Source organism: Antechinus flavipes, chromosome 3 (genome assembly GCF_016432865.1).
Source record: "Antechinus flavipes isolate AdamAnt ecotype Samford, QLD, Australia chromosome 3, AdamAnt_v2, whole genome shotgun sequence".
Taxonomy (NCBI): domain Eukaryota; kingdom Metazoa; phylum Chordata; class Mammalia; order Dasyuromorphia; family Dasyuridae; genus Antechinus; species Antechinus flavipes.
In genome coordinates this window covers 516,126,064-516,142,782 of record NC_067400.1, presented here as the reverse complement: position 1 = coordinate 516,142,782, position 16,719 = coordinate 516,126,064, and the positions used below count along the sequence as shown (strand labels likewise).

At 39.0% G+C, this 16,719-nt stretch overlaps 1 protein-coding gene across 1 annotated transcript in view; it reads left to right on the top strand.

Annotated features, from left to right (window-relative positions):
* MYO7A (myosin VIIA) overlaps positions 1-16,719 on the top strand; it is a 151,872-nt gene that overhangs the window by 79,210 nt on the left and 55,943 nt on the right. The window contains exons 22-28 of the mRNA XM_051987061.1: positions 1,421-1,624; positions 4,987-5,163; positions 6,144-6,233; positions 7,641-7,768; positions 10,257-10,383; positions 13,034-13,153; positions 15,032-15,205. Coding sequence (XP_051843021.1) covers positions 1,421-1,624; positions 4,987-5,163; positions 6,144-6,233; positions 7,641-7,768; positions 10,257-10,383; positions 13,034-13,153; positions 15,032-15,205 — 1,020 coding nt within the window. The remainder of the gene's footprint in view (positions 1-1,420; positions 1,625-4,986; positions 5,164-6,143; positions 6,234-7,640; positions 7,769-10,256; positions 10,384-13,033; positions 13,154-15,031; positions 15,206-16,719) is intronic.

Here is a 16,719-nt window from a genome sequence, read left to right as displayed (position 1 = left end):
CACATTATTCATGTAAAAGAAGAATCAGAACAAAAGGGAAAATCATGAAAAAGAAAAAAATAAAAATAATATGCTTTGGTTCTCATTCAGTCTCCATAGTTCTTTCTCTGGATGTGGAGAATTTTTTTCCATTATGAGTCTTTTAAAACTGTCTCAAGTCCCCACGTCTCTGAGAAGAGCCTAGTCCATCAAAGCTGATCTTCACAAAGTGATTCTGTAACTGTGTACAATGTTCTCCTGATTCTGCTCATTTCACTCAGCATCATTTCATTTAAGTGAAAAAGAAAATTAGTGAAGCAATCAATAAGTAGCCAGTTTCAGAATCGATGTATACTTTTAGATCATAATGAATCAAAAGTAATAAATCAATTAATCATAACAATTTTGAGAAATATTTTCATTAAAATGTATTATAAGTAAAACAGTAGTTTTCATCTTAAAAAGTTAAATGAAAAAGAAGAGGATTCGCAAACTTTTTTTTTAGTATATATGATAAGTAGATTAATGTGCCCAAAGAGCTATAAATATGTGCATACACTTTGATCTAGCAGTATCACTACTGGATTTGTGTCCCAAAGAGATCATAAAAGAAGGAAAATGACCCATCCACACAAAGATGCTTATAGCAGTTCTTTGTAATGGCAAGGAATTAAAACTTGCCAGCTTCTATATTTTAAGGCTTCTTATAATTCTGACATTCTGTGTTCTGAGGTCCCTTACAGGTTCGGACATTCTATGTTCCAAGATCCCTTCTAACTCTGACATACTATAGTCCTGTGTGCTAATATTTTATATTCTAAGGTCTCTTCCAGATCTTACATCTTAAAACCCCTTCTAGGTTTGACATTTTATGTTCTTGTTTTCTAATAGTCTATATTCTAAGGACCTTTCCATCTCCTACATTCTGTGTATGTGGTTTTAACATTCTGTGTTCTAAGACCCCTTTTAGTTCTGACATTCTATGTTCTTGTGTTCTAATATTACATAGTCTAAGGTCCCTTCCAGCTCTGACATTCTATATTCTAACAATCTGTATTCTACGGCCTCTTCTAGTTCTGAAATTCTATGTTCTTGGGTTCTAACATTCTACATTCTAAGGCCCTTTCAGCTCTGAAATTCTATATTCTTGAGTTCTAACTTTCTATATTCTACAGTCCAACTCCTACATGCTATATATGTAGTTCTGATTTTAAGACTTCTTCCAGATCTGACATTCTATGTTCTAACATTCCTTGTTGTAAAACCCCTTCCAGCTCTGATATTTCATATACTAAAGTTCACACCAGTCCCATCTATGATTCAAACTTGATTTCTCAAAGAATCCCAGACTTGGAAGTTCTTGGATCCCCTAGCCTCCACCACCTTCCCAACCCAACTAAACTCACAGACTCTGAAAACCAACCTGCCATTCCTTCCCTAGGACTTAGAACGATCCAAGAAGTTGATGGTGGAAGATGATCTGGATTCAGCCCTGCCCCTCCCCGATGAGGAAGAGGAGGACCTCTCAGAGTACAAGTTTGCCAAGTTTGCAGCCACCTACTTTCAGGGCACAACCACCCATACCTACACCCGGAGGCCCCTCAAGCAGCCTTTGCTCTATCATGATGATGAAGGAGACCAGCTGGTGAGGCCACTTATACCTCTTATACTAAATCAGAGAGATTTAGAGCCAAGGATGAGGGGAAGAAATAATTATTTAACTAATACAAAGCTAGTAGGATGATGCGAGGACTGTAGAGTCAAGAACCTGATCTTGAATTTTAGCTCTGCTAGATACATGCTGTGGGACAATTGACTGACTTCAATTCCCTTTCCCCTAGAATAAGGAGCTTGGACTCAATGGTTTCTAAAGTCACTTTAATTTCTGATTCATTAGGCATGTAACTATTGGCTTTTCTACTTTTCTTAAGCTGGGCCAGTTACATCTAATAGCTCTGAGGTCCATCTTGTGCCCATAGGTGTAGACAAACAGCTGCCTGAAGATCAAGGTAAACATGTTTCCTAGATCCCCTAGTGGGCATCTTATAGCAAGTTTATGGGAATGTAGGTGCAGAGGTCAAAGAAAACCCTAAATAGGGTCATGAAGAGACTGACAGGACTGAACTAACTCAACAATAACAAAAATATTCCATATACTGTGTTAAGCACTTTTCATATATCTTAACAACTTCCCATTTTAAAGTTAAGGAAAATGATGCAGACAAAAGTAAAGATGATTTGCCCAGGATCACCTAGCTAATAGTCAAAGGCTCAAAAATCAGTCAAATCAATCAAAAAGTACATGAACTGCTTACTATGTGCCCAGGACTGTACAACATAAAAACAAAACCCCAAATCCAGTGTCTGCCCTCAAAAAGCTCACATTCTAAAAGAGGAGAAAACATGTAAATGTCTTAGTACATTTAGGATGTAAATAGAATGTATGAAGGTAATACGAGGAGGGGAAATAGGAATAGATGGAGGGAGAGGGAAAGGCCATCTACAGGAGAGGAGATTTGAGTCAAGTCTAGAAGGAAGTCAGGGAAGGAAGCTAAGAGAAAAGAATGAGCATTGCAGGTACCCATGAGGAATATGAAGTAGGTGGTATATGTAAAATATTTTGGAAATCTTAAAACACAAATAAGGGTGATTTAATTGGTATAAGGAGCCCTAGAGCTTGGTGAAGTTAAGGACCTGTCCACTTGCACCCAGCAAATAACCTGTATGTATCATTATAGCACATGAACTCAAGTCTTCTCAGATCTGAAGACAATCTTTCATCAGTTGTACCATATCATATTTAGTGATAGGAGTTGTTAGCAGCAGAAGCATCAACAATAGTCGTAGCAATAATAATGGTAGCAAGAGAAGCAGCAGGAGCAGTAGCAAAATAGTAGTAGCAGTAGTAGTAACAGTAGCAAGAGCAATAGGAGGAAGAACAACAGCAGTAATAGCAATAGTAGCATCAACAGTAGCAGTAGTAATAGCAATAGTAATAGTTATAGCACACAACAATAATAGTAGCAAGAAGAGCACCAGGAACAGGAATGATAATAGTAGCAGCAGCAGCAGCAATAATAGTAACAGTAGCAGCAGCAGTAGTCACAATAGCAGTAGGAACAGTGGAAGGAAGAGCAGCAGCAGCAGTGGCAGCAACAGTAATGGTTGGAGCAGTTGGAGCAATAGCAGCAGCAATAATAGCAACAGCAACAGGAGCCATAGGAGGAAGAGCAGCAGCAGCAGCAGCAAGAAGAGTAGCAGCAGCAACAGTAATAGTAGCAGGAGCAGTAAAAGGAAGACCAATAGCAGCAGCAGCAATAGTAACAGTAGCAGCAGTAGGAGGAGAAGGAGCAACAGCAGCAGCAGCAGTAGTACTAGCAGCAATAGTTGTAGTAGCAGCAAGAACAGTAGTAGCAACAGCAGCAATAATAGTTATAGCAGCAGCAATAGTAATAATAGTTATAGCAATAGCAGCAATAGTAATATAGTTATAATAGTAATAATTATTATAGCAGGAGTAATAGTAATAATAGTAGCAGCAACAACAACAGTAATAGTAGCAGGAGCAGTAAAAGGAAGATCAATAGCAGCAGTAGGAGGAGAAGGAGCAGCAGCAGGAGCAGCAGCAGCAGTAATAGTACTAGCAGCAATAGTTGTAGTAGTAGCAGGAACAGTAGGAAGAAGCAGCAGTAGTAACAGTGATAGTTATAGCAGTAACATCAATAGAAATAACAGTTATAACAGCAGCAGCAATAGCAATAAGTTATAGCAGCAGCAATAGTAATAATAGTTATAGCAGCAGTAATAATAATAATAATAGTTACAGCAGCAATAGTAGTAGCTTTAGCAGCAGCAGTTGTAGCAGAAGTAGTAATAACAGTAGGAGCCCCAGCAGCAGCAATAGTAGCACTAGCAGTAGTAGTAATAGCAGTAGGAGCAGCAGTAGGAGAAAGAGCAGCAGTAATAGTTACGATAGTATAGTAGTAGTAGGTTCTGGTAATTTTATAAAAGGTAGTATCCCAAATCTAATGGGGCTGATCATTATCTTCACCAGTAAGGCAACTAGATGGCTCAATGGAAGGAGCTCTAGATTTAGACTCAGGAAGACCTGAGTTCAAATCCAGCCTCTGACTATTAGCTAGGTGATCCTGGGCAAATCATCTTTTCTTTTGTCTGCATCATTTTCCTTAACTTTAAAATGGGAAGTTGTTAAGATATATGAAAAGTGCTTAACACGGTATATGGAATATTTTTGTTATTGTTGAGTTAGTTCAGTCCTGTCAGTCTCTTCATGACCCTATTTAGGGTTTTCTTGGCAAAGATCTTGGCATGGTTTGCCATTTTCTTCTCCAGGTCATTTTACAGATGAGGAAACTGAGGCAAATAGGGTTAAGTGACTTACTCAGGATCACACAGCTAGTAAATATCTAAGCCTGGATTTTAATTCAGGTCTTCCTGACTATAGTGGCACATCATAGGTGCCTTCCTTGCTTATCAAGACTAGCCACATTATTCTGTAGAGTTAGAGCATAATTCAATATCATCAAACACCTAAATTCTGATCACAACCATATTCTCTGTATAATATTGCTTTTAAAATCATATATTCACATGCAGCCTCAGTAGCCCCATTTTTGAAGATAGGAATACTTAATCATTCACTTACTAGCTGTCTGACCCTGGGAAGAACCCTGTGTGCCTCAGTTTTCTCATCTGCAAAATGAGATGGAGAATGGCAAGCCACTCCTATATCTCTGCCAAGGAAACCCCAAATGGGGTCACAGAAAGTCAGACACTACTAAAAAACAACTAACCGGCATAGCTAGTAAGTGAGGTAGGATTTGAACACAAGTCTCCCTGTTTCTAAGTCTAGCACCCTGTCCACTAGGCCATGTTGCCTCAATCCTCCCATTAAGAACAAGTTGTAAATAGAAAGTATCATATAAATCTGAGACTAACATTGTTTTAAAAGAGTTGCCTTAATGTCTGGTTCACTTGCTTAAACAGGCAGCACTGGCAGTGTGGATCACCATCCTTCGGTTTATGGGCGACCTCCCTGAGCCCAAGTACCATACTGCAATGAGTGATGGCAGTGAGAAGATCCCCGTGATGACCAAGATCTATGAGACCCTTGGGAAGAAGACTTACAAGAGGGAGCTGCAGGCCCTTCAGGGCGAGGGTGAGGTGAGGTGGGCACCATCTACCCACAGAGTGCATGGAGCAGCCCGTAGTATTGCCTACTCAACAAAGCATGTCCTTTCCTCTACTGATCAATTGCCTCATCTATAAAATGGCATTAATAATTGCACTTGTTCTTTCTGACCCATGGGGTTGTTGTAAGTTCCTAATGAGATGTTTAAGAAAGGTTTTGTAGGTTGTAAATTACTATGCACAAATGTGATCTATTCTTTATATTATTCAATACTTCAGTGATTCCTAATTTGTACATTTGTAGCAAAGGCCTATGTATAATAGGGTATATGGATTAATATGAAGATCCCCAACTAAAGAACCTGGATTTCTACCTTTGTTGGGAGGAGGAGAAGGCCAGATATGGTTTGGAATTCACTTCCTTGTTCTCCTGTCTTCTTGAGGGATTTGGAGCAGAATTATTTTACCTATTACAAATCAGAAATTTAAATTAGGGGTATGGTTCTTTTGGGGGTTCAGGATAAAAGCCACTTTCTCTTATTACTCTGAATTGTTTTCCATCTTTCCCACTTCTGCCAGTCTGGGTATGGTAGGATGGCATACAGAATGGGAAAAATTGGTTTCTTCCATCCCAGGAAGGTAACTGTTATGTTTAATTTTGGACAGTAACTCCCCATGAGGAACATCCACTAGGCCAATTTTGGCTAAAACAGAAAATATACAAAAGAGTCACAAGCAGGAACCCTGGCAAGCTGCTCTAGAGTCAAATTGTTCAAAGCTTTAAGTGCCAAGTTGAGCAGTTTCCATTTTCTTTTAGGGACAGTAGGGAACCTCTAAAATTTCTTGAGCAGTGACTTGACCAAGGTCCACAATGAGTCAGTGACAGAGCCAGGACCTTCAATTGCTCTAGTTTCTCCTTCCCAAGCCATGACTGTCTCCCTTTCATGTCTACCTTATGCCAGTAGCTTGTTTCAGGCCAGTCCTTTGCACTAAATCTTTCTTCCCTCTTTTAGGGCGGACATTCAGATGGCCTCAAGAAGAGCAGTGTGAGACATAAATTGGTCCATCTGACGCTGAAGAAAAAATCAAAGTTGACTGAAGAGGTGAGGGCAGCTTATGTTTTATTCGAATAAAAATGAGCATAATATTAGGTAGAATGGGGATAGATCCTGGGAGAAAACTCAAGTGAAGGACTCCAGGAAATTTTAAAGATGAGAACAAGCATTTATTAAGCACCTACTTTGTGCCAAGCATTGTGCTAAATGCTTTACAAATTTGATCATATGTTTGTTACAGTCCTAGGAGGATTATTATATTTTATATATATATGTCCCTCTCTTTCTCCATTCATCTGATTCAACAAGTATATTTTAATTGTCTACTACATATAAGGTGAGAAGTAGTTATTATCATTTTTTGCAAGATAATTGGAGTTAAGTGACTTGCCCAGAGTCACACAGCTAGTAAATGAACTACTCTCTGAGTCTGAGAGACCCAGAATCAGGTTTCTCTCACCTCAGAAACATTCTGATTGTAAAACTCTGGGTAAGTCACTTACTTAACCCATCGTGCTCTAGGTCAGCAGGGTCAAACTCATATAAAAGAGGCCACTAACTATATACAAGGATCCTTGCAGGCTATGCATCGACTTAGAAAACTACATATGAACATTATCTATGTTCTGTTATATTTTCTTTATTTTGTTAAATATTTCCTAATTACATTTTAACCTAGTTTATGTACTCGAGAGGGTTTGACAACTCTAAGATTATAAGTTGCAGAGAAGGGACACATTTGTATAGGCAGAAGGATTTCCTTCTTTGAGAACTTCCATACTATAGTTTTTCTTTTTTTTTTTCCTTTGTTTTAAATTGCACAAAGCCTTGCGTTAGCCATGGGGGATATAGACAAGTCAGAAAATAGCTCTTGTCCCCAGGAAACTACTGAAAGATACAAGATGGAGAGAAATAATGGTTGTAGGCAGGAAAAAACAGGACTTCAAGGAGAAAGATAAACAAATTAGGAAAGGTTTCCCTAAAATGGCTGTATAGAAATTTAGTCTTCACTGAAGTTATGAATGTTAAGAAGCATAGGTCACAGCCTGTGCAAAATGGTCAGTAAATAAATGAATTTATTTGGAATGTAAAAAAGGGAAAACGCACAAGAAAGTGGCTAGAGTTGGATTCTGAGGGACTTTAAATGACAAATTAAAGAGTCTGCTTCTTAGTCTATGCACAATAGAGAGCGACTGAAAATTCTTGAGCAGGGGAGGGATATGATACTTTAGGAAAATTATTATGACATTTATGTGGAGGAAACTTTGGAGAGGAAAAATGTTTAATTTGTGCTTTAAATAACACCAATAGCATTTTTTCAAACCTGCCTCACCTCAGTGATCTCAGTTCTACCAATTAAATTTGGAAGGGAACTCATGGTCAAAGATAAAGTTGTCAGTTCACTTAATTGCTTCTGAGTTGTTTTTCCCCCCATTTTGGCTTCTAACCCTTTAGGTAACCAAGAGACTGCATGATGGGGAGTCCACAGTCCAGGGCAACAGTATGTTGGAGGACCGGCCCACCTCTAACTTGGAGAAGCTTCACTTCATCATTGGAAATGGCATCCTAAGGCCCGCCCTGAGGTATTCAGGAACAGGAGGCAGTATAGAGGAGAAAAGAATGAAGGGAGGTCTAGGAACCTTCAAACTTCAGAAGGGCTGGTCTAGAAAAAAAGTGAGAGCACTTGTTCAATTTAGCCCTAGAGGACAGAATTAGGACTGCCGGGTGGGTATTGCAGTAATAACATCTTTAGCTCAATCTAAGAAATTAGAGCTTCTCTCAAAAGTGAGTGGGCAGCCTTGTGATGTAGAAAGCTCCATATTTTTGAAGGTATTCAAAGAGGAGCAAGATAATCCCTGCCAGAGATGTCATAATGTTTCCTTCTGACTAAATACTCCTAACTGAGAGCTTAAAATTCTGTGAATCAAAAATTCTGTCTTTCCTAATTCTAAGTTACTAATGTTTTTTAGTGCAGTTGTAGCCACTCTGGGGCCTCCTGCCTGAAGAGCAGATGTAGTATTTCCTTTCTTTCCACAGAGTTCTCCAGAATCCTTATGGGGACTGAGGGTATCTAGTATCTGATACTAACTGAAGTTCCCAGCAATTGTATTCCTGCAATTTTAGCAGTCTAATCAGATCAGCCTTTATAGAGGAATATTTATTTGTATTAAAAGAGCAAACATACAAATGTTCTCTCCACATGGACAGGGAGTGGGCAGGAGGACACAATTCCCCCATATACTATCTCAGCCTTTGGGAAAGAAAGGAAGATTAGGTTCACAGTTTAAGTCAGTTTCTACATAGCATTAGTCCCACTGTGTTCCAAGCCCAAGCCCAGCACTTTGGTTCCTCAGGATTCTCTGTTGGGTTAGCAGCAACAATTAGCCCGGAATCTTGGCTCCAAAGTCAACATGGCTCGAGCGCCAAGATCTGGGGATTCTACCATCCAAACCTAAAAACGAAAAGGATGAATGAAACAAACTAAAATTTCAACCTGGATTTTTGTAACCCTGTGGGCACAGGGCAAGGTATCCATGCCCCCTCCCCTAGCCTAGGGCAAGATGCTCATGGTTCTGAAGGAATGGAACCTTCCTCCTTGAAGAACAGAGCAAGCTCGTCCTAGTCTGATGGTGATAACATTCAAATATTTCTAGCTGTGCCCAGGATTATTCATCTGATAAATTAGCAGGTCTTCCTAGTACTCTTCAATATGCTACCTATCTGCCTGACTTGGAGTCCAGCCTCAAATTTGGGCCCCTTTTCTCTTTATTATTTAAGCCAATGATACCCCATGTCCCAAGGGAATGTAATTTGATTTGCTGAAGTCATATCCATACATATTTCCAGAACAGGCTCATTGGGTAGATAGCTAGGTAGCATAGTGGTTAAAGCCAGGACTTAGGGCGAGGGAGACCTGACTTAGAATCCTACCTTAGATGCATACTGATAGTGTGACCCTGGACAAGTCATTTATCTCCCCTGGACTACAGTCTTCTCAACTGTAACAATGAGTATAATAACAATAAATCTTATCTTCCAGGATTATAAAGATAGAAAACAGGCTCACATCCTAAGTAGAAGTCATCCTGAATTCCTCACTATTTCTTTTCTCCCATATCTCTTGCCAAGACCTGTCAATTTTATATCTGGAATTTCTCTTGAATAAGCCTCCTTCTCTCCTTTGACATTAACACTATCCTGGTACAGGCCCTCATTACCTGGATTATTGCAATAGTTTGTTGGTAGATCAGCCTGCCTCAAGCCTCTTTCCACTTCAATCCATCTTCCATTTAGCCACCAAAGTGATTTTCCTAAGATGTAGATCTAAGATGTAGATCCAATCAGAATATCATGATCCCCAACTCAATATAACTCAGTGGTTTCCTATTGTCTCCGGGATTAAATACAAAGTGCTGTGTTTGCCCTTAAAAGCTTATCCCTACCATCTTTCCAGTCTTCTCAACATGTACCTCCCCAACAAGTACTCTTTGATCTAATGATATTGACCTCCCAGATATTCCATGAACAAAGCACTCCATCTCTTGACTTTGGGCATTTTCACTGTTTCCTATGTCTGGAACACTCTTCCTCCTCTACTCTGACTAATGACCTTTCTGGTTTCCTTTAAGTCTCAACTAAATTCCCACCTTCTACAGAAAGCCTTTCTCAGTCCTTCATTTCAGTGCCTTCTCTCTGATAATTATTTGCTATTTATCTTGAACATACTTTGTATGTATTCATTTGCATATGTGTATCCCCCACTACATTATAAGATCCTTGGGGACAGAGATTGGCTTTTGTCCCTTCTTTGTGTCTCTAGCATTTAGCACTGTGATAGATACTTAATAAATATTTGTTGATTGATTGATAACTTAGGCAAAAGCATTTGTAAACCTGAAGTACCATATAAATACTAGCTACTAGTATTATTGTAATGATGATGATGTTGATGTCACACACTCTTTAGGGAATCTATGGCTTATTGAACATTTGAATCTCAGCCTCCTCAATCTTTCATCCATATTATGTTCTCTATTCACTAACTAACCCTGCATACCTCGTGCTTTCTAGAGATGAAATATATTGTCAGATCTGCAAACAGCTCACCCATAACCCTTCCAAGAGCAGCTATGCCCGAGGCTGGATCCTGGTATCCCTGTGTGTGGGGTGTTTCGCACCTTCTGAAAAGTTTGTTAAGGTAATGTGGGGCGAAGAGGGAGTTCTTCTTTCTCAGGTGTTATAAGTGGAGACAAAGGGCACCTCAGCATTTTTCTCTTAGAGAAGAAATAACAAGGTCGAGATAAAGTTTCATTAATTATGGCTGATCCCCATAACCTGATTGACTGAGCCTGGCTTTCCTAGTCCTTTCCTTCTGTTATTTGCTGACTCACAGACCCACGAGTCTCCCTCTAAAGGGAATTCGTTCTCCTAGGAACACACAGATGGAACTTCCATCTAGATTTAAATGGGTAGATTCTGAAAGAGATATACATATTCACAGAGTGGGGCAGAGGAAGGTGATTCTGTAACACTGTGAACAAGGAATCCCTGGGTTTCAAAATCCAATTCTGATTGGCACCAGAATTTATATTTGATTCAGTATTAACTGGCCTTGATGAAGTAGGCAGACAAGACAGATTACCAATGTCAAGAATGGGAATCGCCTAAAGTTATACGTATTAGTGTAACAGCTCATGTTGATTTCCTTCTTTGGGGTTTACAAAGTAATTCTAGATATTTCTCTATTTTACAAAAGAGATTGAGATCTAGAGAAGAAGTTAAAAACATTAATTGTCTACTATGTGGTAGGCACCATACTAAACATTGGGATACAAAGAAAAGCAGTCTGTTGATGAATATTGGCTAAGTACTTAATAATAATAATTTTAATGATAGCTAAGTTTAAATATATCTTAACATAATTATTATATTTTGGACAATATACCAATGCCAGGCCAGGAAACTGAATCACTTCTATTTGAATTCTGAAGAATCTGAAGAAGATTCTGGCAGGAAAAAATACCAGACACTGAGGTCCTTTTTTGAACTAAACTGCCAAGCATTCCACCTCTATTGCAGAGAGCACAACTCTGTTGGACTGGCTACATTGTTTAAATGCCAAATGTACATTTGCCAAAAAAATTATTCTATGGGGAAATCACATAGGTCAAGTGTTCACAACGTGCTCAGAAAAAGTGATACAAGGACACTCTCAAAGTATCTCTTAAGAACTTTAGAATTGATTGTATGACATGGGAGACATTGGTACAGGATGGCCCAACATGATATGCCCTCATTAGAGAAGGTGCTGTCCTCTAAGAGCAAAGTAGAATTGAATTAATCCAAAGGAAACATGAAATATGCAAAATTAGAAAAGCTATCCTAAATATTCATAGGAACTATTTGTGTCCAACTTGTGGCAGAGCATTCTGAACTCATATTGGTCTGATCAGCCACAATCGGATACATCATAATTGAATTCTAACATGTTGATGTCATTTTGGTCCTCTTTGAAAAGGAAGTACAACAACAATATATATGTATACACACACACACATATATGTGCCAGGCACTGTGTTAAGTGCTTTATAATTATTTTTTCTGATCCCATTGTGTGCTAGGCACTATAGGTACAAAGAAAGATAAAACCTGGCCCTTACTCTTAAGAAACTCCCAACCTAATAAAGGAGACAACATGCTATGTACCATGTACAAACAATGACTGTACAAACAAGCTCTCTGTGGAATAAATAGAGGGAAGATCCCAGCATTGAAGGGGGCTGGAAAGGCTTCCTGCTAGCACATTCCAGAGCTAGGACCAGCAGTCTGGCCTTCTTAGCTTCAGTGCAGCATTGCCTTTTCCACACTGTGATTTCCATATTGCTAGTTCATTTATTCACATATGTTTTGTCTCCCCCAAACTGGTTTAAAATCAGCTGATCTCTATGTCAGATGACCTCAGTGGAAAGTGTTGGCAGACCTCCTCATTCTCCAACATGGGAGGCAGCTTTGCTAAGGCTGGGAGCAGACTCCAGGAAATGTTTGTGGATTGACCAACTGGGTCAGACAGTAAAACTGGAGCCACCACAAAGCAGCACGTGCTTAGTGGGATGTTTTCTGGGAAGGGTGATATGGTAGGAGAGGAAATAGCACTAATCTGAGCCATGGAAGAGATGAGTTTGGATTCCAAGTTATGAGGAAATTCTTTGTAAACTGCAAAGCTCTTTAGAAAATTAAGTTCCCCTCCTTAGGAAATCTAGATAGTGTGCTGTGGGTATTCAAAGTAAAGAGAGATTCTTTTTTTTTTTTTTTTAACTAGGGTAGTTGGGAAAGATTCAGATCATCCAGTCCTGTGGGACTGAGATGTCTCTATTTACTGCTTCTATCTTCAAGTGTGGAAGAGTCCCATTAGCTCAGTGGCATTAGGCATCCAGGGATTGTCCTCAGATGTCATAGGGTCCATCTTCCACCCTACTGCCTAGAAGCCCTTGTCTTAAAGAATGCTGGAAATAGGTTTGTTTTTATGCTACAGCATCCTGACCTTTTGTGTGGGAAGCACCATACCTTCAAGTAAGGTGCCATGCCACAATACAGTGGAAAGAAATCGCTGGCTTTGGAGTCAGAGACTCTAGGTTGAAACCCTTTTCTGCTATTTACAACTTATTATCATGGTCTAGTCACTACTTCTGGTCCCAGTTTTCCCATTTATAAATGGGGAGATGGGTGAATAAGATGAGTGCTAAGGCTATTCCAAGCTCTAAATCTATGATTCCCTTCCTTCCAATACTGAATACAACTTTATCCCTCACCATTCACTGCTGATCATGATGTCTTTTTATATCTGACAGTACTTGAGGAACTATATGAATGGGGGCCCACCTGGCTATGCCCCCTACTGTGAAGAGAGACTGAGGAGGACCTTTGTGAATGGGACGAGGACCCAGCCCCCTAGCTGGCTGGAACTCCAGGTATGAGCTGAGGTGGCTTCATGAAAGTTGGAGCCTGTAACTACCTACCACATTAATAAATCTATCAAGAAAGGAAGCATACAAGCAAGTATTTGTCAAGTACCTTATTGTGTAGCCAGGAAATGTGCTAAGCTTTGGGAATCCAAAACAAAAGTAAATAGTTTCTATCCTCAAGGAACTTACATTCAAAGGCCAGAGCACTGCCTTACCCTCTACCTGCCTGAAACTCACAGAATATCAGAATTGGAAGGAATCTTAAAGGGAATCCAGTCTAGCCCATACTTGAGCAGAAATCCCCTGTACAGAATCTCTAACATATGTCTATTAAGTCTTTATTTGAAAACATCTGGGAAAAGAAAGCCTAACTTGGTATGATGGGAAGAATTAAACTTGGAGGTAGGCAACCTGAGTTCAAATCTCAGTTTTGCTGTTAGTTGTATGATCTTAGTCAAGTCCCTTCCTCTCCCTTAGCCTTAATTTCTTCATCTGTAAAATGAAACTAATAATACTTATGCTACTTACCTCATAGGGTTTGCCTGAGGGAAGAGTTTGGTAATCTTTAAAACATTAGAGAAATGTGTGATTAATGTCATTAACTTCTGAGGAAACCCATTCCCCCTCTGAATAGGTCTACTTGTTACAAGATTTTTCCTAATATCAAGTCTAAATCTATCTGTTTGTAACTTCCACCCATCACTCTTTTTTTTAACGGTAAAAATTTATTAAGCTTTATTTTTCACAGACTTTATTTCAGTTCTTAAATCAGCTTACAGATATTTTACTACATTAACATCAGTGTCCGCCCATCACTATTAGTTTTGCTTTCTGGAACCAAGGGAAAAAGTGTAATCTAGATTTTGGGAAAAAATGTCCTTTGAATTCTCTTCCAGTTTTGAGATGCTATGATTCTGTAACAGGGTCATTGACTTTATTTAAGTTACACAACAAGTAATTCCCATCTTTAGAGTTTTTTTCTTAGACTAGACAGTAGTCCTGACTATATTATCTCCATAAAGCTACCTGTGAAAATACAATTATAGAAATGGGAAGATAAAAGGATCTTGAGAGGAAGAGCAGCTATGTCCTCTCGCTCCCTTCCAGCAGTAGAGATGGTCAGATTAGCATGGTAGCACCTCCAAAAGTCTTTCTGTTTTCAGAGATGGCAGCCCAGGCTGCAAATCAAACTCAAAGTGTATCCTGGCTCATGTAAAGAGTGTACCTAATTTGATTTCCATAGATATAAGCCAAATATATATGGTTAAAACAGAAGAGACTTTTATTCCGTCAAAAAGCAGAGAGCGTATAATCTAATGGAATAAGTAAGTCCTGGTCTGGAAAGCAGGTTCTATTTGTGACTCTGTACCAATTCTGGTAGGAATCATAGGCTAGTTATTTGCCTTTTCTGGATCTTATTTTACTCATTTATAAAATGAAGATGAAATAAATGATTTATAAGATCTATTCTTGTTTTGACATTCTATGTTCTATGATCCCTTTTAGCTCTAACTTCCTAGGTTCTGATATTCTATGTTCTCTAGTCTCTTACACTTCTAATATTTTGTGTTTTAAGGACCCTTTAAAATCCCCTGTCTTATCCCTGTTCAGGTATCATCTTTGAGCAGTGGGAATAACTGTTATGGATACCCTCTCCCAGAATGACTGGTTATACCAAGGAGCAAGGGGCACAGGAGCATAATGCCTATGGTGCCTCTTCTTTCACTGAGATCTTACCATCCAGTGTTCTGAGACTCTTCCAGCTCTGATCTTCTGTATTCTAAGAGCTGAAAGACAGCTGGTATTTGATATCTAAAAGGTACCCCTTTCAAAATCTCCTTCAACACTAACTTTGTGATTTTGTTTTACCTTAAAAAATCATAGGCTACAAAATCCAAGAAGCCCATCATGTTGCCTGTAACGTTTATGGATGGGACCACCAAGACCCTCTTGGCTGACTCGGCGACAACAGCCCGAGAGCTCTGTAACTCTCTTGCAGACAAGATAACGCTTAGAGACCGTTTTGGGTTTTCTCTCTACATTGCCCTGTTTGATAAGGTTTGTGCTTCTCAGATTCAGGATGTGTTTGATGCACCCAGGATACCTCTGTTCAAGTCCCAGGATTCCACTCACCAGCTGTCTGACTGTGGACAAAGCACTTCTGTCTGAATCACAGAATAATACTAAAAAACTCACATGTCCATGTTTTTTGCCAGTTACATGTTATGTTCGCAGCCTCCTTGTGAAGTAGATCATACCAGTGTAAGTCACTATCTTTTATAAAAGAGAAGAAAACAGTCCTGAGGAGGGTCATACAACTATTGTTGCTGTGGTTCAGCCAAATTGGCACATAGCTAATATAGGTGTTTAATTAGATTAATTGGAACTCTGACTTGAACACAAATCTCTTAATTTCATCAGTTCTTAGGCTAAAATACACTGATACTGCCTTCCTCTTAGGGGTTTTGTGAAGTTCCCATCAGATGGTGCAGGAAAACCCTTTTGCAAGCTCTCAAAGGAAAAAGAAATGTAGTCGGGGATTAGTGTCTTTTTTTTTTTTTTTTTTTTTTTGAGGCAAGTAGGGGATGTAGTAGATAATGTACAAGATTTGGAGACAGGAAGACCAGTTCAAATCCTATTTCAGACACTAGTTCTGGGCAAGTCCTTTAACTATGTTCCACCTCAGTTTCTTTATCTGTAAAATGAGAACAGTAATAGCTCTTTTCACAGTGTTATTGTGAATATCAGTCAATCAATAAATATTTATTAAGTGCCTACTTTGTGCCCATATACTAAGTGCTGGAGACACACACACAAAAAAGGCAAAGATTGGTCCTACCTCCAAAGAGCTTAAAATCTAATGAGAGAGACAATATGAAAATATATATGTGAAGCAAGCTATATATAAGATAAATAGGAAACAATTAACAGAAGAAAGGCACTGGAATTAAGAGGAGTTGATAAAGGCTTTCTGTAGATAAGATTTTAGTTGGAACTTAAAGAAGGCCAGAGAGGTCAATAATCAGAGTGGAGGAGGGAGAATGATCCAGACATGGGGAGCAACCAGAGAGAGAATCAAAAGAGATATTAGAACACTCTCGAGATACTCAATTTCAGGACAATTAGTAATTATTCTATCAATTAGGATAGTTAATAATAAATAATTTGATGATCAGTGGTTTCTTTCAGAAGTCAAGCCTGAAAGGCTTAAATATTTTTGGAAAGGGAATACTCCTGACAAGTGAAAATCAACCTTGATTGATAGACATGGGTGGGTTAGAAATCTTCCCTCTTTTTGCCGAGAATGTGGCTTGATCATGAGACTCAGCTGTCACCAGCAATCTGCATAGAGGAATTCATCTCCATCCAGACAAGTCTGGTTGTTTTCTCATTTCTGAGCCAAATCACCTTATACTGTAGTAAGAATAGGGACTCATTTCCTTGGAAAAGAACTGACCTAAACTGGATTCTCTTTATAGTCTAAACAGAATTAAGTTTTCTTAGTTGGATGGTGTCTGGCCCAAGATCTCAAGATGAAGGAACTTGTTCTAGAGAAAAGGGACAATCTCATT